The 27,486-nt window shown below is 44.0% G+C and overlaps 2 protein-coding genes across 4 annotated transcripts in view; one reads left to right on the top strand and one right to left on the bottom strand.

Moving 5' to 3' along the window:
* The window catches only part of SPATA7 (spermatogenesis associated 7), a 104,852-nt gene extending 97,540 nt beyond the window's left edge, over nt 1-7,312 (top strand). For all 3 annotated transcript variants that reach the window (XR_003758731.2, XR_003758736.2, XR_003758739.2), the window contains one exon: nt 7,164-7,312. The gene's annotated coding sequence lies outside the window, so the exon portion shown is untranslated. The remainder of the gene's footprint in view (nt 1-7,163) is intronic.
* Nucleotides 1-26,764, bottom strand: part of PTPN21 (protein tyrosine phosphatase non-receptor type 21) — a 69,321-nt gene extending 42,557 nt beyond the window's left edge. The window contains exons 1-2 of the mRNA XM_029062082.2: nt 26,451-26,764; nt 14,727-15,124 (exon numbers count right to left, since the gene is read on the bottom strand). Coding sequence (XP_028917915.1) covers nt 14,727-14,906 — 180 coding nt within the window. The 5' untranslated portion in view covers nt 14,907-15,124; nt 26,451-26,764. The remainder of the gene's footprint in view (nt 1-14,726; nt 15,125-26,450) is intronic.
* Nucleotides 26,765-27,486: the final 722 nt, after the last annotated feature.

Raw genomic sequence — 27,486 nt, forward strand, 5'->3', positions numbered from 1 at the left:
ATCTGAGGAAACAGGGTCCAGAGAGATTGAATGACTTGACCACAACAGAGCATTTCAGCAGGGATTGTGACTACCAACTCTTTTGTACTGTACTGTCCCAAACACTTAGTGCAGGGTTCTGTACATAGTAAGGGCTCGATAAATACAGTTGATTGATTAGCAGAACTGGGATTAGAACCCAGGTGACCTGACTCCCAATCCTATGCTCTTTCCACTTGATCATACTGCCTCTCAAATTTGAGATCTGTCTTGTCTTATGCTACTGATGCTTAGCGACTCCATGAATATGTCTCCCAGAATGCCCCTCCTCCATCTGAAATCATTCTGGCAGTGTATCCATACAGCTTTCTTGGTAAAAATATGGAAGTGGTTTACCATTTCCTTCTTCCACACGGTAAACTTGAGTCTCCACCCTCGAATCTCCCCTATGCACAGGTGAGTTTTGACTGGAAGCAAATTGCCTTCCACTCAATAACCACTGTCCAAACCAAGAATGGAATGGGTATGCCACTGCTTGACCTTCCCTCCCGAAGCCGAGACGGGTAGAGTACTGGAAACTCTCTAGGTGCGGTCTTGAGAGGGGTTGAGTTCTGTAGTAGATCCTAAAACTAAAACATTACTTAAAACAAGGTCAAGTAGCCTTGAATTTATCAGAGTATATACTGAATACCAGTTGTGTGCAGAGCACTGTACTAAGCATCTGGAAGAGTTCAGTAGAGTTAGAAGACATGACCTCTGCTTTGTTAGGCATTTTTCCCTAATGAATGAAAATATTTTATTTTAAAAGAAAAAAATTGATATTTAAGTGTTTACTATGTACCAGGGACTGTACTAAATGCTGGGGTAGATACAAGATAATCGGATTGGACACAGTCCATGTCCTACATGGGGTTCAAGGGTTTACCTTTCCCCCCAAGTATTCTTCCCACAGATCCAATCTGATTAGCTTGTATCTACCACAGTGCTTAGTACAGTGCCTGGCATGGCATAAAAAAGAGTAGATACTCAATAAATTCTATCAAGTGAATGATAAATGGCAGGTCTGGGAGTATAGTCTTGAAGTCCTGACTCACAGTCCATTGTGCTTTCCAGTAAACCACACTGCCTCCCAATACATTAAGTGTCACAATGGAAGAAAATTATATTTTGAAGAATAACATTCTAATTTCCCAGACTGCACTTATTTCATTTCTCATATTAACCTGTACATGACCTTAACAGAGGCATCTTTCACCTCAGGGCATTAGAACTCCAAATTCTCCATTATATCCTGCATCCCACAGTGACTCACTCTTTTTCACATTCACTAGTTGCTTCTTGGGATGGGCATGTGGGAGGAAGAGGGATTAAGGGGTGTGTAAAAACAGTCCCAGAGTGATTAGTAATAGGCTGTTAGATAAATATAAACTACATGGATTAATTTTGAGATCCCCAAATAACACTGGCCACATTATTCAATATAGATAGGATTTTTTTTAATTGATCTGTGTTCTATAAATAGAAAGAACTTCTATGTCTGTATGAAGGCAGGTCTGCCAGCTTTAAATTAGTAACCAGCTGTTAGCCTCCATGAGGTGACACGCTCTTTTTAAATGTCACCCTGGTAAAAAAGAAATTTCTTGATGCAATACTCAGGGGAGCTTAATCACTTGTAAATCCAGGCAGCAGAATAGTGTGTGGTTCAACCATTTGCAGGCTACATCAGATACATCAGACCAAAACCGTCCTAGTCAAGGTGTTTTGTTTTTTTTAACATAGTATTTGTTTAGTGCTTACTGTGTGTCAAGCACTGTTTTAAGTGCCGAGACAGATACAAAGCTATCCGGTTGGACCCTGTCTCACATGGGCTTAGAGTCTAAACTGGAGGGAAGAGGATATAGTCCCCATTTTACAAATAAGGTAACTGAGGCCCAGAAAAGTTAAGTGACCTGCCCAAGGTCACACAGACCAGTGGCGGAGCTGGGATTAGAACCCAGGTCCTCTGACTCCCAGACCCGTGCACTATCCATTAGGCTATGCTGCTTCAAAGGTGAAAGGCAGGCATGAGGATTTGAGGACTGAATTACTGGGAAAACCATCTATATCATGTAAAATTATCTGGATGCTATTTTACTCTGACTGTGGAGTCCTAGGTTCACTCTGGTTTCTCTGCACCAACTATCCTATTCCCTTTCGGGCATTAGAATAAGTAACTGACTCAGTCCTTCAATTTCCCTCCCAGGTTTTCTCATTACATTTTTGCTCAGTATAATTTATCCTGCATTAAATAACTGAGAAATGCTATTCACAGGCCAATTTAAATGCTATTCACAGGCCAATTTTCCAGGTGGCGGATTACCTGGATCTCTTTTTTGATCATTTCATGTCTCAGCATCTCCACTGAAGAAAGGGTAGGAGTAAAGAGTCAAGTCAAACCCTACATTCAATTCTGGGAAGCACCATGGCCTAGTGGACAAAGTATAAGCCTGGAAGCATCTGCTTTTTTAAAGTGGAACTGTATTTATATTGCTATTGACATAATTCAGGAAGATATTTTCCTTAACTTATTAAATGATGATTTCAGAAACCTCTTAAAGAGATTTTTTTTAATTGACAAAATTGCAGCCTTTTTGTTTTGTTTGTATACTCTAAGTTTTACCTTATCTCCAATTTATATCATCTAAAATAAGGAAGACTTCTTCATTACCTTTACCAGTTCAATTCAGACATTCCAAATAGCGATTAGTTGCCCTAAAACTATTACTTCAAATTCATTTTGAAAGAATAAAATCTGGTCAATTTAAAAACAATATCTTGTGTCTAGAAGGGGCAAACTGCCTAAACTGCATTTTAAAATACTCAGTAGCCTCATTTTGACCCAACAAAGGGAATGGATAACTGGTAATTAGTGTTTTTGTCCATGATGAGCCTAGTTTGATTTGAAAACTCGGCATGTCCTAGTGGAAAGAGCGCAGGCCTAGGAGTCAGAGGACCTGGGCTCTAATTCCACTCCATCACTTGTCTGCTGTGTGACCTTGGCAAGCCACTTAACTTCTCTGCGCTTCAGTTATCTCATCTGTACAATGAGGATTAAGACTGGGACCCCTTATGGGATAGACTGTCCAAGCTGATTAGTTTGTACCTACCCCAGTGTTTAGTACGGTGCCTGGCACAGAATAAGCACTTAAATATCATACAAAAAAAAAATTCCCAGCTCTGCCAATTACGTACAGTGTGATCTTGGGCAAGCCACTTAACTTCTCTGTGGCTCGGTTACCTCATCTGTAAAATGGGGATTAAATCCTCCTCCCTCTAATTTACACTGTGAGCCCCATGTGGGATAGGGACTATGTCCAACTTGATAAATTTGTATTTATCCCAACTCTTAGAACAGTGCTTGACACATAGAAAGCACTTCAATGACATTTGGGGGAAAAAAAGCTAAGTTTAGGGTCACAGAGCTTTAGTATGATGTTCATGAGTGTACCTCCCCATTGGTCAACGAGTCTTATTGATAGCTAATGTCGACGTGTGCTGGACTTCCTGCCCTCCACCACCTGGTCTGTGAGAATTTCCTTGATTTCACCCAGGCAGTGGGAAGCTCACTATGGGCAGGTAATGTTTCTTATTGTTAAATTGTACTCTCCCAAGCACCTAGTACAGTGCTCTGCACACAGTAAGGGCTCAATAAATACGACTGAACGCAAGTGAGTTGGGTCATCAGCAAAACAATAGCTGCCTGCTGTCAAGCAGATTGGAAGGCTGGAATCAGGGCTCCTGAGGCAGGATTCTGTAATGCTCAGAGACTCTATGGTTTACTCGCTGCTCCAAAATCCTCAGAGCCTCTTTGGTTACACACTGTTCTGCTTGCGTTAGGGAAGCAGCATGGCTCAGTGGAAAGGGCCCGGGCTTGGGAGTCAGAGGTCATGGGTTTGAATCCCGGCTCTGCCACTTGTCAGCTGTGTGACTGTGGGCAAGTCACATAACTTCTCTGTGCCTCAGTTACCTCATCTGTAAAATGGGGATGAAGACTGTGAGCCTCACTTGGGACAACCTGATTACCCTATATCTACCCCAGCGCTTAGAACAGTGCTCGGCACATAGTAAGCGCTTAACAAATACCAACATTATTATTATTAGTGTAAGCGTTGTGTCCAAAGTTATGACCAAAATGGAGTGTTTTTAATCGGAAAAAGTCAGAATAAGTATTCCCGATGGCTGCAAATCCACTAATAAATAAGGTTGGATTCCGTATGAGCTTCACAGGAAAAAAAATCCAGAAAGCTAGTCAATTGCACAATGGTAAAGGTATTTAATTTAAGTTCCAAAGTTTGAGTTTTTGCATCACTTACTACTTTATCTTTCCCTAATGTAATATTAAATGGTAACAATTATCTTACCCTTTTTATAAATATCAGCTTTATATTCATCTTGTTTTGGTAATGAATTATTTAGATTGGTAATGCACTGTATAAAGGGTATCTGTCTTCTTTTTGGAACAAAAGTAAATTCCCTTTAACTTCATCGATTCCTGCTTGCTCTAAGGAGGGAGTTGTAAAGTGATCCTGCTTCAATTATCCTCTCCTTCATAATTTTGAAACTTTACCTTTATCTAGGGTTTGCTAATCCACCTCTGGTCATCCTATTAGTACAACTAAGATAAATGAAGCAAAAGTGATGTTTGCTTATGAAAGAACTATGCATGGAAAGAATGGGAAAATATTTGCTAAGCCAGCAAATGATAGGGAAATTATGTAAGCAGAACACTTGCCGCTAGCAGTACTATGCTCTTTTGGGCTGTGTCTACACAAGTAGAATGCAGTGGAGATCTGAACAATTTTCTAGTGCATTTGATCAATGTGGGCTGTCAACCTGGAGAATTCAGGTCAAACACGTTTTCCTCAGTAATGGAGGGTTTCCAATTAATCATATTTATTGAACGCTTACTGTGTGCAGAGCACTGTACTAAGTGCTTGGGAGAGTCCAATACAACAGAGTTGATAGACACATTCCCTACCCACGACAAGTTTACAGCCTAGAAGAGTTTACAATCTAGAGTTAGCTGCCCCACCCCCTACACATCTGGGCTCTTATTTCAGTTTCCCACTTTGTTTTACCATGTAGAAGCAACCCACATTTAAATCAACCCATATGATTTAATCCCATAGCTATGATGTTAACTAACACTTTTGGAAACGACTTCTTTGTAAAGATAAATTCCCCTCACAAGAGAGGAAAGCCTCAGAATATTAGCCCTTAAACTGGAATTGCTGCCTTTGCAGACCCCTTTTTCTTAATTGAATGAACAGTGTAGTTATCTAAATTCATTTATATGAGCAAGAATTTATTTGAGAATTTCTACAATTTCATATTCTTTTCTTGTCTAAGTCAGTAATTCTTTTTGAATTTATTCAAAATTATTTTTTATGGTATCTTTTAAGTGCTTACTATGTCTCAGGCACTGTACTAAGCAATGGTATAGATGCAAGTTAATCAGGTTGGCCAAAGTCCATGTCTCACACAGGGCTCACAGTTTTAATTCCCATGAGATAACTGAGGCACAGAGAAGTGAAGTGACTTCTTCACACAGGTCACACAGCAGAGCCAGACCTAGAACCAGGTCCTTATGTTTGTTGCTCACAGTCAAGGAGCAAAATTCTTTCTTCCCCAAGGCAGATAAGTCTATTGCAGACAGGCTCTAGGTACATCTTAAGGCTTCAGTCACAGTATAGTCTCATCCAAAGTGCTACCATGTTAATCCACGTATTTATATGCTGTTGCTACATCCTGCCTCCTGTCTCTTCCCACTTCAGTCCATAGTTCACGCTGCTGCCCGGGTCATTTTTCTACAAAAATGTTGAGTCCATGTTTCCCCACTCCTAAAGAACGTCCAGTGGTTGCCCATCCACCTTCACATCAAACAGAAACTCCTTACCATCAGCTTTAAAGCACTCCATCACCTTGTCCCCTCCTACCTCATCTTACAACTCTCCTACTACAACCCAGCCCACAAACTTCGCTCCTCTAAAGCCAACCTAGTCTCTGTACCTCGATCTCATCTATCTCACCACCGACTTTTCGCCCACATCCTACCTCTGGCCTGGAATGCCCTCCCTCCTCAGACAGATAATTGTTCTTTCCCACTTCAAAGTTTTATTGAAGGCACATGTCCTTCAAGAAGCCTTCACTGACTAAACCCTCCTTTCCACTCACTCCCTTCTGTGCCGCTCTTACTTGCTTTTTCATTCATCCTCCCTCCCATCCCCACAGCACATATGTATATATCTGGGAGTCAGAGCACCTGGGTTCTGATACCGGCCCTGTCACTTGTCAGCTATGTGATCTTGGGGAAGTCACTTAATTTCCCTGTGCCTCAGTTATTTCTTTCATAGAATGTTGAATATGAGCCCCCTGTGGGATATGGGCTGTGTCCAACTTTATTATCTGGCATTTACCCCAGGGATTAGTATGGTGCATGGCACATATGATTATTTATATTAATGCCTGTCACCACCTCTAGACTGTAAGCTCATTATGAGCAAGGAACGTGTCTCCCAAGTGCTTAGTACAGTGTTCTGCACATAGTATGCGATCAATAAATACCACTGATTGATTCTATACTATAAGCTTATTGTGGGCAGGGAACATGTCTATCAACTCCATTGTACTGTACTCTCCCAAGTGCTTAATATAGTGCTCGGCACAAAGTAAGTGCTCAGTAAATACCACTGACTGATTTCTAAGACATCGGGTCAGGTGACAGTTCTGTATTTCCTTGGCCCCTTGAATATTACCATAATCAAGTCCTCCTGGACATTCAGCCACCTCTAGGGTTAAGCCACAAGTAAAGCAGCTATTTCAGAAGAAATATGCCAGGAGCCTTCATGTTGTTCTTATATAAGTACCAAGATAAGCTCAGTGGATACTTAGAATACCTAAAACGGTTTATAACAATCTGGTGACCACAAATATTTTCTGATATTGTGCTTCCAATCACTACCTTCAAACACATATTCAGTTCATTTCTACTCAACACAGCTCCTGGACAAAAAAAAATTAATCCTGGCCAGAAGGAGTTATGAGAAGAATTTGTTCAAAGTTCAGCAAGCAGGCTTACACTCCCTTGATATATTAATCACATTTCAGGGAGTTGCTAACACTACATCATTTTCTAAATGTTTCAGGACAAAACAAAGGAGAAAAAGAATGACGACTAAAGAAGAAAAAATGCCACTAGTCCAGTCTACAGAATTTGATCAATGTTTAACGACCTTCAGAGAGGAAAAATAAACAGTTCAGTAGTACTGCTACGTGCTGGCAGTCAGTACTCAGATAAGCAATTTTCATTTTTAAACTAAGTAAGGTACACTATAGTTTTTCTTTGCTACGACACGGCAGACATAAGCAGGACAGAATGCAATGACTTTAAGGTGCAATTTGGAAAATATTCCTTATGAAAAATCAATAATCTATAAAAAAATCAACATCAGCATCAACATCAGACTCTTCAAGAACCATTAAAGCTCTGAACAATTTTTCTGATTATCTTACTGAGTAAAATGTTGTGGTTGCTGATTATACTTTTATGGCTCATTATTTACTTTTAACTCTCAGAATTATAACTTGTAAATACAGAAAAGCTTCATACTTTCCCCTGGATTCCTGTAGCCTCTACTGAAATGGTATTATGCTAACTTCAACAGTTGTGACATAATAATAATAATAATAATTATGGTATTTGTTAAGCACTTACTATATGCTGAGCACTGTTCTAAGCGCTGGGGGAGATACGGAGTAATCAGATTGTCCCACATGAGGCTCATATTTTTAAATCCCCATTTTTACAGATGAGGTCACTGAGGCACAGAGAAGTGAAATGACTTGCCCAAGGTCACACAGCAGACTAGTGACGGAGCCGGGATTAGAACCCACGACTTCTGACTCCCAAGCCTGGGCTCTTTCCACTGAGCCACACTGCTTGCTGTTGTAATGTGCTGCAGAGTTATATTTTAGGAGTAATTTTCTCCTACATCTCCCCAAACAAGTGAGTACTTAAAGGTATTCAGTCACAGAACTTCAACTTATCCTGTATGGCTACTGGGACAGCCAGTTCATACTTATGCTGGCATAAGCACACAATAGCTTCTTAAAAGCCTTCTATTCTATTAAAAAAAAAACACATTCTTATCTTTGCCTCAGGAAACTCTAAACGGACAGGTCTGTGAACACTCATTAAACACTTTGCTGTTGCTGTAATAATATAGTAAATTTATATAAATTTTAAAAAATTTTCTAGAGCACTTCATGTCAGTGATCTCATTCTGTCTGCATGATATTCCTTTGCTATAGAGCAGACAAGTATGATTACCCCCATTTCAATAAGGAAACTGAGAAATGGGATTTTCATGTTTTCTAGCGACTTTCGAGCTGCTTCCATTGTTCTTTCAACAATAGCTCCATAACCCTGGCCTCCTACCAACACAATAGGGTTACTGACCCCATACTGGTCCCCTGTCTTCCTCAAATCAATCAATCAATCCATGGTATTTATTGAGCACTTCCTGGGTGCAGAGCACTGCACAAAGCACTCAGGAAAGAACAATACAACAATCATTCAATCAATCAGTGGTATTTAATGAGCACTTACTATGTTGCAGAGCACTGTACTAAGTGCTTAGGAGAGTACAACAGAGCTGGGAAACACATTCCTTGTCCAAAACGAGCTTAGTCTCTCAGTGTAGTGAAGGGAATAGAAACCAAGATTGTAGTGGGTGAAGACAGGGTTGGCAGACAAGTTCCCTGCCCACAACAAGTTTTCAGCCCTGACTTTTTCAAGGCTCCATGGCCTGACTTTTCCTGACATTTGCCTGTTCCAACTTTCCAGGGCGAGGCTCATTTCAGTCTCTAAGAACTGATTCTACTTTTCCTGCAGGCTGTTACAGGGCATCTACCACAACGTCCCCTCTTCCAACTCTTAACCCTCACCTCCCCGGTCCTTCCCGAGGAGGCTCTGGAGTCAAAGGGAAAAAACAAACTGCCTTTACTATGAAGATTACCATAGAAAACACCCTGGAGGAAAATTATGTCTTAAATCAGGGAAAGAACTTTCATTCCCTGGGGTAGGTACAAGGTAAACAGGTTGGACACAGTCCCTGTCCCACATGGTGCTTACAGTCTTAATCCCCATTTTACAGATGAGGTAACTGAGGCGCAGATGTTAACGGACTTGCCTAAGGTCACACAGCAGACAAGTGGCAGAGCCTGCATTAGAACACACATCCTCCGACTCTCAAACCCTTGCTCTTGCCATCCACCTTCAGCATTAATATATACAAATATTAATTTATTCGTTTGGTCACTTCACCCCAATATACTGATGTTACTAACCATGACATCCTTGTTCTTGCTCACGCTATAACTACATGACTGATATCTGCTGCCCCACTACACCTACAGCAAGGATCATGGTTTTGGCTTGGTTGTGCTTACCACAACAGTAAGGACTAAAATATTGATTGATTTGACTAACAACTAAACTCAATACAGACCAGTGCAGCCAGAAGGTCCTGCCTGGTTAGGACTTTGCTTACAAACCTAATCTTTAAGAAGTGTGACCTAGATAACACTGTAGCATTACTTAGAGACACGGCCTATTTTCTCTTGACCGAAGAGGTCATTTCTGGGCACCAAACCTCCAGTTTTCTCATCTAACAATGACACCTCAAGTCCAGTGAACAAAAATATCAAGTTGAGAATGATGAATTTCTACACCTTAATACAGCGTTCTGCCTTCAGTGGGAGCTCTTTAAATGTTGCTGACTGGTGACAAAGATGAGGCCTCACTGCAATGACCCTGACTAAATGCAGGGTACTGAATTCCCTGAGAGTTAGCTATAAAAAGATCACACCACTGTAATTAGTACATTAGGCACCACTCTGTAATGTAGATTTGTGTATGAGTGTGAGTGTATCTATGTGGTTTTTATTAAAAAAGTGCTACCTAGTTGTTACTACTATATTTTTTTCAATAAATTGTTGTTACTAGATGTTTGGTTGGCCTCCCTTGATTACTGCAATTAAAAAAAGTTTTTGATATGACCTGTATAAGTATGGTATTAGCTGGCTTTCATTTCAATGTCCTGAAGTATAAGTAGTAATAATTATTGGCAATTGCTGATTTAATTTGTCACCTATAGAGTTAACAATCCTCTACACAGCTTTGTATTAGGAAGTTGAACTGTGAATGGTAAAGACTTTATGCCTGCCTTCCTAGGTATGATTGTCACTATTAACTCTTCAAACTGATAGTTTTGGGGTCAGTTAAAACTGATGATCCAGCTAAAACTTAGTGTCAAATTTTATCTCTTACTAAATAAGACACAAAATACATGATGGAGATTTTCTCTTTAAAGTTCCACTTTGAAAATTCCTTTGTAATCTAATGTTTACTCAGTGTGGATGTCTTTTCCCTCAAAAAGAAAAAACAAAAACAACCTATTTATTTCTAGGTTCAGGCTTAATATTGAGACCCTGAAACCTGAGGAGGTAAAATGGGATTCTTCCATAATATTTGTCTCAGACACAATAACTGGGTACAGAGTGGCTCTGATCAGCTGTTTGGTGGTGGCAAATTGGTTCTTGGAAAAAAAAAATTTCTTCTCCTTCCCTGGCATATGTGTTTTATTACTCAAATTTATTAAGCACTTACAGTGTGTTTTGCACCTCCCTAATTTACAGACATGAATCCTCTCAGGGGAAAAAAGACCTGTATTTTTAAAGTATTAAATTTTTTAAAAGCCTCTATTAAATTTCAAACCTGTATTAACTTTACAAATTTGCTAGTAAATGCCTTAAATATGCAAATCCATATGTGAAAAACAATGTTAACAGTTGTTTTTAATGGTTCCTTTCTCAAGCTTAATAGTATGATTTGCTAAATGACAAATATTAATCAAACTGATTCCTAGGAGGATGATTAGGTATTCGGTAATCATAATTTGAGATATAAGGGAATTGGCAAAATGAAAAGGGAATTTAGGGAGAAGATAATGGTAGGCAGTGGAAAATACAAACCAATAAATGAATATAGACTGATCTTTTGAAAAAGTGTTTTCAGAGCTCCAAATCAGGACAGCACCAGAGGATTACAGATCCACCCTTCCTGCTTCCTTTATTATTGTTTTGATTTACTGATAAAGTCAGAACTAAAATGCACGTTTCCTGCTTCCCAGGTCATGCACTGTTCTTCCTAAAATGAAAACTGCCCTGACTCTACCAAGTCACACCCAGATCACTGCCTTCAAAGGGAAGAAGGCTCAAGAGATCTAGTATGTATAATCCCTGCAAATACCAAAACAAGCCGTTAAAGCAAGGTATTTATAAATGTCAATGCAGAGAAGGAATGGAATTTAAGCACTAGGCTCTGAGGGGAGAACAAATAGCTCTCACTGAGTTTGGAGGATGTCTTTGCCTTTTTAGGCTTAGAAAGTGTGATCATCCCAAATTTATGAACTGCTACAATTAAAACTAGAAAGGTTTAACCTAGTAGGGAAAAATGTCAAGCCATCAATGGAAAACCACATCAGCCCTTGCTCCTCTCTTAATCATACATATGTGTATATATAAAACAAAGAATGTGTGCATAAATATTTTAATTAGGTAAAATGTATATACAATACATTTTGATGGCAGATGTGAACAACTCACACAGGTTATTGCTCTTATGGACATTTTTCACAGTTTGGAAGTGGATTATGTTTTATCGCTTATGATAAATAGGTACAACTCTGGAGACTGCGACAGTATAGGTAAAATAAATAAAAGGAAGAGCATCTTGGCAGTGAAAGTTGTTAAATGCTGGAAAGAGAACTCAGGGAAAGTAATGTACCACATGATTCTTTGCGAGAGGTGATAAAAATAACTAATGTCCATTTGTGTGGGAATATTTTTCTGAGGTACGGAGGATTGGAGGATAATCCAATGCCTCATTCAATTCTTGGACTCAGAAGGATAATTTCTCAAGGGCTATAGTACAGTGTTCTGCACACATAAGGGCTCAATAGATAACCACTGATTGATATAATTACCTAGACTTCTAACAAATATGCCTCAAATCTAAATGAAAAACAGAGACCAAATTGGGAGTCATGCTTTAAAACAAAAAACCACAAACACTTGAACTATTTCTTCTGAAAATTATCCTAGATGATTGCTATTAAGCCATTAGATGCTATTTTACACAATTACAGCAATCAGTTGTATTTGCTGAGCACTTATTGTGTGAAGAGCACTGTACTGGACAATTGTGCAATATAATAAAACAGAGTTGGTAGATGTGAGCCCCGCTCACAAGGGGCTTACATTCTGGGAGGAGAGTCAAACATTAAAATTAATTACAGATATGGGAAATAGCAGAGTATATAAATATGTACATAAGTACTGTGGGGATGGGGTAAGTATCAAATGTTTAACAGGTACACAGCCAAGTGCAGAGTCAATGCAGAAGGGATGTCAACCATGAGAAATGAAGGATTAGGCGGGGAAGGCCACTTGGAGGAGATGTGATGTTAGGAGGGTTTTGAAGGTGAGAAGAATGGGGGACTGTTGCATATGAAGGGGAAGGGAGTTTCAGGACAGAGGGAGGACATGGGCAAGGGATCAGCAGTGGAATAGATGAGCTCAAGGTACAGAGAGTAAACCGCAGTTAGAGGAGCAAAGTGTGTAGGTTGGGTTGTGGAAGGAGATCGGTGAGGTAAGGAAAGAGGGAGAGAGAGCTGACTAAGTGCTTTAAAACTGATGGTAAGGTGTTTGTGTTGATGCAGAGATGGATAGGCAACCATTGGTGGGAAGGGTGCGGTTGAGAGTGGGGAAAAACAGAAAGAATGGCTACATGGAGTTCTTTCATTTTCTAGCGGCAGTTACTGTTCAAAAGTTTAATCCCTGGCATTGGTGTCAACTCAAAATAAATCACTCTAAAGCCAGCAGATCATGTTCACAAACGTTGGGGTCCAGTTTACCTGAGCCAGAAAGTACAAAAAGACCAAGAAAAGAGGGAATTTTGATGCAGCAGTATGGTCCAATGGGAAAAGTATGGGTCTGGGAGTCAGAAGACCTGACTTCCTGTCTTAAAACTGCCAACTGTGGCCTACTATGTGATAAGTCACTTACCCTTTCTATACTTCAGTCTCCTCACCTTTAAAATGAAAACAATAATTATCTGCCTCTCCCTACCTTAATGGATGTTAATAATAATATTTGTAGCAATTCTCCTCCACTAAACTGTAAGCTGGTTGTGGGCTGGAAAGATGTCTGCTAACTCTGTTGCACTGTACTCTCCCAAGCTCTTAGTATAGTGCTTAGCACATAGCAGGTGCTCAATAAATTCCATTGATTCACTGATTATTTGTTAAGTGCTTGCTATGTGTCAAGCACTGTACTAAATGCTGGGGTAGATACAAGATAATAGTTCTCACTTGGGGCTCACGCTCTTCGAAGGAGGGGGAACAGGTACTGAACCCCCATTTTGCAGATGAGGGAACTGAGGCTCAGAGACGTTAAAAGACTAGTGCAGTTATGAGGATAAAATGAGAAAGGAGGGAAAAAATGTGCTACAGAAACTCAAGGTACTGTTATGCCATATTTTCCACTTTCGAATCACTGATGTGTTCTGGTGAATCGAACAAAAGGTAGTCTTTGAATTTACCAAAAGTGACTGATGAAATTTCTTAATTACTTAAAGGCCTGACAGTGCTGATGGGTTGACTACCCTTACTCCCTTTAAAAGTATCAGTTCTTGAGTGCCCTCTCTTTCAGCTCATCCACCCACACAACCAGGGAGATGGAATGTGGGAGGTGGACCAGGGAGACAGAAAAGGAATTCAAAAGAATTTCAACATTTGTTAGGAGTACTGATGTGGGCACGAAGATGAAAAAGCAAGAGCATGGATCCAAGAGTCAAGATACCTGGGTTCCAATATTAGCTCTGCCACTGATCTGTTGTGAAACCTTAAGCAAGTCACTTTCCCTCTTTGTACCTGTGCTCTTAGCTGTAAAATACCTGTCCCAACACTTGGATTGTGAGCCCCATGTGGGTCTGGCAACGTCTGACACGATTATCTCATACCTACCCCAGGACTTAGCACGGTGCTTGACACATAGTAAGCACTTAACAAATGTCATAACAACAACAATAATGATGGTAACACTATCAATAATAAGCATTACAATATTTTAAAAGGAGAGTTTTCATGCCATGCTAGTGTTTTATCATTTGGGAAGTCTGAGAACCAGAGAGATAATATATTAACGAAAACTGTTGAGGGACGACGACTGCAAACTGGCTACTCAGAGTGAACTGGCTCTGGTGAACATGTCCCTGGGCTCTCTTTCTGCACTGCTTCCTAATCTTGAAAATCTGCAGCAATCCTGAGAGGAAGGGAGCACTTGCAGAGCCCCCCAGAGTCGTTTGGCAGTGGCAGCACCTGCAAGATGTTCTAGAAACTTCTTTTTATGTGTGGTTGAGTCACGATGTTGAAGCCCCTGAGGTTAAAATACATGGGAAACCCACCGCTGGATCCCAATGTTCTAAGTGCTTAGCTCAGACTTAATGGTGAAAGCTCTCAGGTGGGCTAAGTTCAAATGGTGAGCACCCAGCCCAGCCAAGAATTTATTGTTCAAAAATCAAGAGGACCAATAAGTATGGGGGAGCACTGTGATATTACTTAGGTCTTGGGTGGCTGGTTTCCTACCTCCCGTAGCTCCAGTCTTTGGGCCACAGCTTCAAGGCTCTCCTGGCCAGTGCTCTCCACTGACAGTGTGAACTCCACAAACTCATTGTTCAGTAGCTGGATGCGTGCAACCAGGCAACTCTTACTGGACACCGTGTATCGGCGGGTGCGTTTCAATTTCAGCCCAAACGGCAGAGGCATCTTCTTGTCCTTTAAGTGGCGAGAGGTGGAAGAGAGGAAACAGCAAAGCCAGCACCAGTCGCCACCACCAGCTCAGGGAAAGGTGATGAAAAAAAGGGATTGGTCTCCTCAGAGTCTAAGTCCTGCAAAGTCTTGGGCTTGTTCACCCAGCAGCTGCGGCAGCCATTAAAAGGCAGCAGATTTTCCAAAATCAGGCGAAGGGATCATCCACTACGGCGCTGAAGAGAGACAAAAGCGATTTATTTATAGGGCTGTAATAAGGACATAGGTCAAATCCTATTTTATCAAATGCTATCTTTTAATATCATCGTATGGTATGATCGCCATACCACGTATGGTGGACATGATAGGTATGATATTAAGGAAGGTAACCACCTCCTTCTGGGTTTCCTAAAACTAGAAGGTCCATTTGCATTTTCTGTCTCCCTGTACAAGCAGTCTTGAAAATATAACTAGTCAGTCAATGGTATTAATTGAGTGCTTATGGTGTGCAGAGCTAAGCACGTACTTGGGAGAAGATAATGCAACAGAGTTAATAGATGCGTTCCCTTTCAATTCTTCCAACTCCTGATTTCTTCTTGTCCAAAGGAAAATCAATCAATGGTATTTAATAATAATAATAATGTTGGCATTTGGATTAGAACCCATGACCTCTGACTCCCAAGCCCATGCTCTTTCTACTGAGCCACGCTGCTTCTCGATTTACTGAACACTTATTATGTGCAGAGCACCATACTAAGCGCTTAATCAACCACTAGTATTTGAGTGCCTATGATATGCACAGAGTGCTCAGGAGAGCACTGTGAGCCCGTTGTGGGCAGGGATTGTCTCCATTGCTGAATTGTACTTTCTATGTGCTTAGGACAGTGCTCTGTACACAGTAAGCGCTCAATAAATGACAGAAAGAAAGAAAGAAAGAAAGAAAGAAAGAAAGAAAGAAAGAAAGAAAGAAAGAAAGAAAGAAAGAAAGAAAGAAAGAAAGAAAGAAAGAAAGAAAGAAAGAAAGAAAGAAAGAAAGAAAGAAAGAAAGAAAGAAAGAAAGGAAAGAACTAGATGGGTAAAAGACAAGACTCCTTCCCTCAAGGAACTTACAACCTAATGGTGGAGAGAGACACGAAATAAAGTGACTGAAAAGGTGGTCATGTGAATGAATAGGTATTTAAATGGTATACAGTATGTGTAAGTCAATATATATCAAAACACTTTGTGTAATTGTGACAGCATAAATGTGGAGAGGGCTCAAAAGTGCTGTGTTGATAGTTGGGAAGATATGGACTGAGAAGAAAAAATTAACTGGGGAACATCTTTGTGAGGATGTGGAATTCAGAAGGGCTTTGAAAATGGGAAGAGCTGTGGTCTGGTAGATTTGAAGGGGAGGCCAGGAGGAAGAGAATGAACAAGGGTTCAGAAGCAAGAGAGGAGATAATTAGGCACTGTGAGTAGGTTATCTTGAAGAAGAAAGAGTGTGAGCCAGGGTGTAATGGGAAAAGAGGGTGAACAAGTCTGAGGAGCGAGCTGACAGACTGCCTTAATGCCTCTGGTTAGGAGTTTCTGTTTGATGTGACGAGGAATGGATAATTGTTGAAGGCTTTTCTGGAATGAGAAGATGTGCGCAGAGTGACATTTTAGAAACATGATTTGGGAAGCAGAATGTAGTATGAAATTGGAGTACATTTAATCTATATAGTATTTATGTGGGTCAGGAAGCCCTAGGTTCTAATCCTCATGCCGCCACTTGGGCAAATTACTTAACTTCTCTGGGCCACAATTACCCCACTTGTATAATGTGGATTAAGACCGTGAGCCCCACGTGGGACAAGGACTGTGTCCAACCTGATTAGCTTGTACCTACCCCAGCATTCAGAACAGTGCTTGACACATACTAAGTGCTTAACACATACTATTATTATTATTTAGCACATTCACTTCCTTGGCCTTACCTGGCAGAAGGAAAACTAGGGAGAGGGAGGAGGAATGTTTAAATGTCATTTGGAGAAATCAGTTATGATGCAATTCTCCAGTAAATTGTGAGGCTGGAGCCTTAAAAGTAACCAGGAGATGAGTTCCATGTTAATCTTCCCCCTCCCCCCAAAGCTGTCTCCCTCCTGGTAGCCTGGTTCCAAGAAGTACTGACGTGGAGAGAGAAACTCTCCAGGAAGAAAGGAAGGGAACTTAATCAATTAATCAGTCATTGGTGTTTACTGAGTGCTTACTATGTGCAAATCACTTATACTAAGCACTTGGGAGAGAACAATACAACAGAATTAGCAGACAGGTTTCCTGGACAGCTACTAGAAGTCTTTTTCAAACAACTGTTTACTAATTCTACTATACTCTTGAGAAGCAGTGTGGCCTATTGGTTAGAACAGGGGCCGTGGAATCAGAAAGGACCCGGGTTCTAATCCCAGCTCTGCCACGTGTCGGCTGTGTGACCTTGGGCAAGTCCCTTCACTTCTCTGTGCCTCAGTTAGTTCATCTGCAAAAAGGGAATTAAGACTATGAGTCCCATGTGGGATACATCTGATTAGCCTGTATCTACCCCGGTGCTTAGTACAGTGCCTGGCACATTGTAAGCACTTATCAAATAATATATACGATACATATTGTATGTCTACAATATATATTGAATGTCTATAGTGTGCAGAGCACTATGGAAAGCACTTGAGAGTATATATAAACAACTCTCAAGCACTTCTTTAGTATAGTATACAGCATACAGTTTTGAGAAGCAGTGTGGCTTAATGGAAAGAGCATGGGCTTGGGAATCAGAAGCCATGGGTTCTAATCCCAACTCTGTGACTCTGGGCAAGTCCCTTCACTTCTCTGGGCCTCAGTTCCCTCATCTGGAAAATGGGGATGTAGACTGTGAGCCCCACGTGGGACAACCTGATGACTTAGTATCTACCCCAGCGCTTAGAACAGTGCTTGGCACGTAGTAAGTGCTTAACAAATACCATCATTACTATTATTACTATCCTACCTCTCCTCCCTTCTCTCTTTCTACCGCCCAGCCTGCATGCTCCGCTCCTCTGCCGCCCACCTCCTCACCGTCCTTCGGTCTCGCCTAGCCCGCCATCGACCCCTGGGTCACGTCCTCCCGTGGTCCTGGAACGCCCTCCCTCCTCACCTCTGCCAAACTGATTCTCTTCCCCTCTTCAAAACCCTACTTAAAGCTCACCTCCTCCAAGAGGCCTTCCCAGACTGAGCTCCTCTTCTCCCTCTACTCCCTCTACCACCCCCCCCCTTCACCTCTCCACAGCGTAACCCTCTTTTCCCCCCATTTCCCTCTGCTCCTCCCCCTCTCCCTTCCCATCCCCTCAGCACTGTACTCGTCTGCTCAACTGTATATATTTTCATTACCCTATTTATTTTGTTAATGAAATGTACATCGCCTCGATTCTATTTAGTTGCCATTGTTTTTACGAGATGTTCTTCCCCTCGACTCTATTTATCGCCATTGTTCTCGTCTGTCTGTCTCCCCCGATTAGACTGTAAGCCCGTCAAACGGCAGGGACTGTCTCTATCTGTTGCCGACTTGTTCATTCCAAACGCTTAGTACAGTGCTCTGCACCTAGTAAGCGCTCAATAAATACTATTGAATATTACTACTATCATAGTGCTCTGTACACCTCGACTTCCAGTACAGTGTTCATTCATTCATTCAATAGTATTTATTGAGGGCTTATGATGTGCAGAGCACTGTACTAAGCGCTTGGAATGTACTGTTTGGCAACAGAGAGAGACCATCCCTGCCCAATGAGGGGCTCACAGTCTAAATGGGGGCAACAGACAGCAAAGCAAAACAGAACAAAACAAGACAACATCATCAGGATAAACAGAATCAAGGCGATATACACTTCATTAGATAAACAGAATCAAGGCGATATACACTTCATTAGCAAAATAAATAGGGTAATAAATAATATTCATTCATTCAATAGTATTTATTGAGCACCTATGTGCAGAGCACTATACTAAGCACTTGGAAAGGACAATTGGGCAACAGAGAGAGACCATCCCTGCCCAATGACGGGCTCACAGTCTAATCGGGGGAGACCGGCAGCAAAGGGAAAGGAAAGAAAACAAAAACGAGAGAATATCATCAAGATAAATAGAATCAAGGGGATGTACACCTCATTATCAAAATAAATAGGGTAATAAATAATACTCATTCATTCATTCAATAGTATTTATTGAGCGCTTACGATGCGCAGAGCGCTGTACTAAGCGCTTGGAATGGACAATTGGGCAACAGATAGAGACCATCTCTGCCCAGTGATGGGCTCACAGTCCAAACGGGGGAGACAGGCAGCAAAGGGAAAGGGAACAAAACAAAAACAAGAGAACATTATCGAGATAAATAGAATCAAGGGGATGGACACCTCATTAACAAAATAAACAGGGTAATAATACTCATTCACTCATTCAGTAGTATTTATTGAGCGCTTCCTATGTGCAGAGCACTGGACTAAGCGCTTGGAATGGACAACTGGGCAACAGATAGAGACCGTCCCTGCTCAGTGACGGGCTCACAGTCTAAACGGGGGAGGGAAAGGGAACAAAATAAAAATGAGACATCAAGATAAACAGAATCAAGGGGAGGCACACTTTATTAACAAAATAAATAGGGTAATAATGTATACAAATGAGCACAGGGCTGAGGGGAGCAGAGGGAAAGGGGGGGGGGGTCAGTCTGGGAAGGCCTCCTGGAGGAGGTGAGCTCTCACTGTTAATGTTGGTATTTGTTAAGCGCTTGCTCTGTGCAGAGCACTGTTCTAAGCGCTGGGGGAGAGACAGGGGAGGGAGGCTGTCCCATGTGAGGCTCCCAGTTAATCCCCATTTTACAGATGAGGTCACTGAGGCCCAGAGAAGTGAAGTGACTTGCCCCCAGTCACAGAGCTAAGGGGCAGAGGTGGGATGCGTTGATTGAGCTCGCCCATGGCAGAGGAGGGACTGTAGGGTCTCTGCCACCTCCCTCTTCCTTCAGCAGGGAAGTGTGGGTCTGTAAGGGCTGGGCAACCTCAATCCCCTAAGGCCATGGGACCCGGGAGGCGACGGGCCAGGCCCGGAACGCTCTTTCTGCTGCGCGCAGTTTCCGGGCGGACCCGCCCGAGCCACCGCCGCCCCCACCCTCTGGGGAAGGGGAAGGAGGGCGAGCGCGCCTGCGCGGGGGGCGCGAGGCGGGGCGCGGGGGGGCGGGGGCGCGAGGCGGTCGGAGGGGGAAGGGAGGGCGTGCGCGCGGGGGGGCGCGAGGCGGGGGGGGGAAGGGAGGGCGAGCGGGGAGCGCGAGGCGGTCGGAGGGGGAAGGGAGGGCGCGCGCGCGGGGGGGGGGGGGCACGAGGCGGGGGGGATGGGGGGAAGGGAGGGCGCGCACGCGCGGGGGGGGGGGCGCGAGGCGGTCGGAGGGGGAAGGGAGGGCGCGCGAGCGGGGGGCGCGAGGCGGTCGGAGGGGGAAGGGAGGGCGCGCGAGCGGGGGGCGCGAGGCGGTCGGAGGGGGAAGGGAGGGCGCGCACGCGCGGGGGGCGCGAGGCGGTCGGAGGGGGAAGGGATCTCATTAAAACAATAGCAAATAAATAGAATCAAGGCGATGGACATCTCATTAACAAAATAAATGGGGTAATGAAGATATATGCAGTTGAACGGAGGAGTAGAGGGCGGACACCGACCTCTGCCCCACACGGGACTCTCGCTCTTCCTTCCCATTTTCATTCACTCAGTAGTATTTATTGGGCGCTGACTATGGGGAGAGCAATGTGCTAAGCGCTTGGAATGGACAATCGTGCAACAGAGAGAGACCATCCCGGCCCCATGACAGGCTCACAGTCTAATCGGGGGAGACAGATGGCAGAGCAAAACAGAACGAAACAAGACAACATTATCACGATAAATAGAATCAAGGGGAGGTACACCTCATTAACAGAATAAATAGGGTAATAAATAATATATAGAAATGAGCACAGTGCTGAGGGGCGGGGGAGGAGCAGAGGGAAAAGGGGGGAGCTCAGGCTGGGAAGGCCTCTTGGAGGAGGTGAGCTCTCATTTTACAGATGAGGGGACTGAGGCCCAGAGAGGGGAAATGACCTGCCCAAGGTCTCAGAGCCTCCGCCACGCGGGATTAAAACCCAGGTCCCCCCCGACTCCCAGGACCACGGTCGACCCACCGTGCTCGCAGTCGCAAAAATCAGTGAAATCAAGCCATTAATTCAGAGCCAGGGCGAGTGGTGCTCTGCCCTCACACCCCACTCTTCTATCGAAGAAATCCCACATTTAAAAACCTTCAAGTGTCATATGACTTCTTCGTTTCCCCCTGCCCTCACTAGAAAAAAGCCCCTCTGCCTTTTTACAACGATTCCGCAAAAATCTAGGGATATTCAAGGTCTCCAAAGTGGCTTGGAAAGATATTTTTCAAGTTTTAAACTGTTCCTGACAATAGCGGTTACACTTAAATGCTACTCCAGACTGTGCTGGTAGAGACCTGGAATTAGAGATCTGGAATAAACTTCTGATGGCCTTTTCCACTTTCCTCTTTCTACATCCCATATAATATCCGTGGCATTTGTTACAGGCTTACTGTGCATCAAGCACTGTTCTAAGCAATGCGAAAGGTACGAGACAATCAGGTAAGACAGGGTGCCAGTCCCACATGGAGCTCCCCATCTTAAGTAGGATGGAGAACTGGAGCTGGAGCCCCATTTTACAGATGAGGTAACTGAGGCACAGAGAAGTGAAGTGACGCCCAAAGTCACACAGCAAGCACGTGGTAGAGTCACATTAGAACCCAGGTCCTCTAACTCCCGGACCCATGCTCTTTCCATTAGGCCACACTGCTTCTCTCACCTTCTCCCTCCCTCAAAGTGTAAGATTTGAGCTCATGAATGATTGTGGGCAGACGAGAAAGAAGTAAAAAAAATTCACGAACAACTTTAAAAGCATCTGAAAATGAGACTGCACAAACGCTGAAGGCATATTTGTCCTTTTGTGGATATTTTGTGAAGGGCAGTGACGTGAGGCAGCTCGGTGTAGTGGCTAGAGCACGGGCCTGAGAGTCAGAAGGTCATGGGTTCTAATCCCAGCTCTGCCACTTGTCTGCTGGGTGACATGGGGCAAGTTCCTTTTACTTTTCTGGGCCTCAGTTACCTCTTCTGTAAAATGGGGGTTGAGACTGTGAGCCCCACTTGGGACTGCATCCAACCCAATTTGCTTGTCCACCCCAGCGCTTGGTATACAGTGCCTGGCACATAGTAAGCGCTGAACACATACCACAATTATTATTACTAGGTGATAATATATTCATATAAACATGTGGCCCTTCTATAATTTCATGACCCCACAAAAATCCTAATCCCAGTGGACTGTGTGCACTTTTCCTCAGCTCCCAGTCCCTTCCGTGTCACCCTGGCTCCCTCCCTTTGCTCTTCACCCACCCCCAAGCACTTATGTATGATAATTATGGAATAGAATTCTAATTCTATTTATATTGATACCTGTTTACTTGGATCGATGTGTCCCCGCCCTCCCCCTAAACCGTGCGCCCGTTGTGGGCAGTGATTCTCTATGGCTGTATTGTACTTTCCCAGCGCTTAGTACAGTGCTCTGCACACAGTAAGCACTCAGTAAACACGAAGGAATGAATGAATGTACCCCTCAAAAAGGTTAATTGAAGTTCCATGGAAAATAGATGTTCAATTCTAACACTAAAAGCAATGATCAAATTTCATGGCAAACTAAATTATGAAGTTTCATTTTAAACATATCCAGAGAGCAATATAACCAAAACAACTAAAGCCTGAAAAGGTACATAAAATAATAAAAAATCTGCATCTATAAATAAATTCTGAGTTGTTCCAGTTACTCTCCCCCCCCCCTTTTTTTTTTTTTACCAGCAGAGCAAATAGCTAAGCCTTGAAGGCAGAAGATACTACACTACGTAATTTAATTATTAACTTAATCTTTAGATTAAGTAAAACTCAGAGTAAAACTTTCAATTGCTTCAGGCAGGTTGTTGCATAATGTTGACAGACAAGCAGATAGAACTATCAAACAGAACTCTGATAGGACTAACTACCATTTTTATTTTACAAATGTAATAACCTGGCTAAAACTTGTTACTGTGTAAAACAGTATGCCTTTCCCTTCCGACTGCACCTTTCAGTTGCTCAATTTTTTGGTTGTTTAGTATTTCAGAAAACAAAAAATAAAGGCTACAGTAGAAAGGAACAGAACCTAAAGCAAACGTTCTGCCTTAACCCGACCAATGCAAAGAGAAACTGTTTCAGTGTCTTTGGCTCACCTCTTTATGACCTAGTTTTATGGAACATACTGTACATGCGTTTATAAATTCTCTAAAAACCTAACTGAAGAAATGAGGGGACTTTTATCACCTTAATTTTAGAATGCTTTTGCCAAATTATGTCTCAAATTAAGAGCAGTGGCAAAAGACTTCTTTAATCTTTGATGATCTGGTAAATCCCTGGTTGACAAAAGTACTTTTGACATAGTTTACAGCCAGTAGTTCTAGGAGGATTGACAAATGAGGCCCAAAAGAGTTGCTAAAGTTCTCCACTAAATGTTTTCAATGTAATTGAAAAGTCCATTTTTGTTCCTCAAGAAGGCAAAAAATGTACGAATGGTTGTTAAAGCAGCGTGGTTTAGTGGCAGGAGCACTGGCTTGGGAGTCAGAGGGTGCGGGTTCTAAATCCCCGCTCTGCCGCTTGTCTGCTGTGTGACCTTGGACAAGTCACTTCACTGGGCCTCAGTCCCCTCATCTGTAAAACGGGGGATTAAGACTGTGAGCCCCACGTGGGACAACCTGATGACCTTCTATCTCTCCCAGTGCTTAGTGGCTTAGTGCTTAGTGCTTAGTGGCTTAGTGCTTGGCTTGGCAAACGCTTAACAAATACCATCATTATCATCATTACCATTATACAGTCCATTTGACTTAATGGTCATAGGGGAAAAATGGAATTGTTTGATGACCAAGTGGTCCTCAATTGCTGGAAAGTGGCCAACAAATCTGCTCGATGGAATTAGTTTTATTTGGCTTCTAAAATATTATTGGCAGATACTCTGATTTGAAAAAAGATTACTTCTTTGGTGGGAAGAGAGAGAATCTTCATTTAAGAGGGAACTATTTTATAAAACTGCAGCCCTAAATTCCCCAGGCAGAAAATGCTCTGGCCAGTAAATTGGGGTATCAAGTAATGTTCTCAACTTTCGATAGGACTGCCTGCCGCATTCAGATATCTAGGCAAAAAAAGTCAGCTCTTCATGTGTCAGCTGTCATCCGACGCTGAGCTCACAACTCTTCTTCTGATGGCAGGGATAATTTGAGAAGAATGTCCGGGCGCCTACGCTTTCCTCGGCCAGAAGAAAACGGAGCGAAAGCCCGACTTTCGACCTGAGCGGGACTTGGGCATTTCTGCCACGTCGAAAAAAACACATCCTCCCGCAAGCCGAGGCGGTTTCGCAGCTGGAATTGCAGCAGGCCCTCGGCTTACCCTTTTACGGTTTTCCAGGACGGAGGAATGGAATTTCCTCCCCAAGGAATGAAGTGGGGAGCGCTCGACGGTGGACGAAGTCGGCCGTGTCAGGAGGTCGGGATGCACGGAGAGGCGGTGGGAAGGGAGATTTTTATTGGTTTATTTTTATTTTTATCTTCCCAGTCGGCAGGCCGAGCGGCGGCCAGTCCCGTCCCCCTCCTCCCGCTGCTTCAACACGTGCAGCCTCCCCGGAAGGGCGGGTCTGCCAAGGGCGGCCTGTACGGTCCCCAGCGCTCAGCACAGCGTTGGGCACAGGGGGACCGCCCGGTGCGGAGCCGCCGCGCAGAGAAGCAGCGTGGCTTCGTGGAAAGAGGCCGGGCTGGGGAGTCAGAGGTCATGGGTTCCAACCCCGGCTCTGCCACTTGTCAGCTGGGGGCCTGTGGGCAAGTCCCAAGCGCTTAGGACAGTGCTCTGCACATAGTAAGCGCTCAATAAATACTATTGAATGAATGAATGAAGTCACTTCACCTCTCTGGGCCTCAGTGACCTCATCTGGAAAAAGGGGATTAAGTGTGAGCCTCACGTGGGACCGCCTGATTACCCTGGATCTCCCCCAGCGCTTATAGCATTCATTCATTCAATAGTATTTATTGAGCGCTTACTACAACTGGATTACCTCTTATCTACCTCAACGCTTAGAACAGTGCTCTGCACAGAGTAAGCGCTTAACAAATATCAACATTATTACTGATTAGATTGTAAGCCCGTCAATGGGCAGGGATTGTCTCTCTCTGTTGCGGAACTGTACACTGCAAGTGCTTAGTAAGCGCTCAATAAATACTACTGACTGAATGAATCTGGAAAGTGGGGATGAAGACTGTGAGCCTCATGGGGGGCAACCTGATGGCCCCGTATTATTCCAGCGCTTAGAACAGTGCTCTGCCCATAGTAAGCGCTTAACCAATACCAACATTATTATTATTTATTGCTATTGCTTTTGTCCATCTCCCCCGATTAGACTGTAAGCCCATCAAAGGGCAGGGACTGTCTCTGTTACCGATTTGTCCATTCCAAGCGCTTAGTCCAGTGCTCTGCACATAGGAAGCGCTCAATAAATACTATTGAATGAATGAGACTATAAGCCCGTCAAAGGGCAGGGCCTGTCTCTGTTACCGATTTGTCCATTCCAAGCGCTTAGTCCAGTGCTCTGCACATAGTAAGCGCTCAGTAAATACTATTGAATGAATGAGACTGTAAGCCCGTCAAAGGGCAGGGACCGTCTCTATCTGTTACCGATTTGTCCATTTCAAGCGCTTAGTCCAGCGCTCTGCACACAGTAAGCGCTCAATAAATACTACTGAATGAACGCCTGAAGGAATGAATCTGGAAAATGGGGATGAAGCCTGTGAGCCTCACGGGGGGCAACCTGATGACCCCGTCTTATCCCAGCGCTGAGGCCAGTGCTCTGCCCATAGTAAGCGCTTATCCAATACCAACATTATTATTAATCGCTGTTGCTTTTGTCTGTCTCCCCCGATTAGACTGTAAGCCCGTCCAAGAGCAGGGACTGAATAAGCGCTTAGTAAATACTACTGAATGAATGCCTGACTGATTGAATCTGGAAAATGGGGAGGAAGCCCGTGAGCCTCACGGGGGGCAACCTGATGACCCCGTCTTATCCCAGCGCTGAGGCCAGTGCTCTGCCCATAGTAAGCGCTTAACCAATACCAACATTATTATTATTATTAATCGCTGTTGTTTTTGTCTGTCTCCCCCGATTAGACTGTAAACCCGTCCAAGGGCAGGGACTGTCTCAGTTCCGGATGTGTCCATTCCAAGCGCTTAGTCCAGTGCTCTGCACATAGGAGGCGGCTCAATAAATACTATTGAATGAACGCCTGAAGGAATGAATCTGGAAAATGGGGAGGAAGCCCGTGAGCCTCACGGGGGGCAACCTGATGAGCCCGTCTTATCCCAGCGCTGAGGCCAGTGCTCTGCCCCCAGTAAGCGCTTATCCGACAGCAACAACATCAGCAGCATTATTCTCATCACCTCGCCGCCTCACCTGCGTCCGGAGTCCGAGTGGGCGCGGGTGTCCGGGCCCGCATCCTCAGCCGACCACGGGCCGGGGCGGCGGCGTTGGCAGGACCGGCGTGGGTGGGAGCAGCAGCCTGGTCCTGGTCCTGGTCCTGGTCCTGGTCCTGGTCCTGGTCCTCCTCCTCCTCCTCCTCCTCCTCCGGCCCCGCGGGCATCGCCCCTGCAGCAGGCGCCGGGGCCACGGAGCGGCAGCTGGGACCGGCCCCCGGCCGTGCCCTCACCCCAGGCATAGCGAAAACATGCCTCACTTCCTGCCTCCCAAAAAATGGGCCGGACCATCAACCCGCCCGGGAAACGGCGGGGCGGGAGGGCCTGCAGAAAGGACTGGCCGCCATCCCCGCCCCCCGGCCTCCGAGCGCATGCTCGCAGGACGCCCTCGATCGGCCGCCCGCCCCACTGGAACCGTGGTGAAACTAATACGGTTTGGTATTAATAATGATAACGTTGGTATTTGTTAAGCGCTTACTATGGGCACAGCGCTGTTCTGAGCGCTGCGGGAGACCCAGGGTCATCAGGTGGCCCCCACGGGAGGCGCGCAGTTAATGAGAAGCAGCGTGGCTCAGTGGAAAGAGCGGGGGCTTTGGAGGCAGAGGTCATGAGTTCGAATCCCGGCTCTGCCCCCTTGGTCAGCTGGGGGACTGTGGGCCAGTCACTTCATTTCTCTGGGCCTCAGTGACCCCATCTGTAAAATGGGGATGAAGACTGCGAGCCCCATGTGGGACAACCTCATTCCCCCGTCTCTCCCCCAGCGCTTAGAACAGTGCTCCGCACATAGTAAGCGCTTAACAAATACCAACATTATTGTTATTATTATCCCCACTGTACAGATGAGGTAACCGAGGACAAGTGAAGTGACTTGCCCACAGTCACCCAGCTGACAAGTGGCAGAGTCAGGATTGGAACCCATGACCTCTGACTCCAAAGCCTGGGCTCTTTCCACTAAGCCACGCTGCTTCTCTAATCAAGGGGATGTACACTTCATTAACCAAATGAATAGGGTAATG

This window comes from Ornithorhynchus anatinus, chromosome 1, assembly GCF_004115215.2.
Source record: "Ornithorhynchus anatinus isolate Pmale09 chromosome 1, mOrnAna1.pri.v4, whole genome shotgun sequence".
Taxonomy (NCBI): domain Eukaryota; kingdom Metazoa; phylum Chordata; class Mammalia; order Monotremata; family Ornithorhynchidae; genus Ornithorhynchus; species Ornithorhynchus anatinus.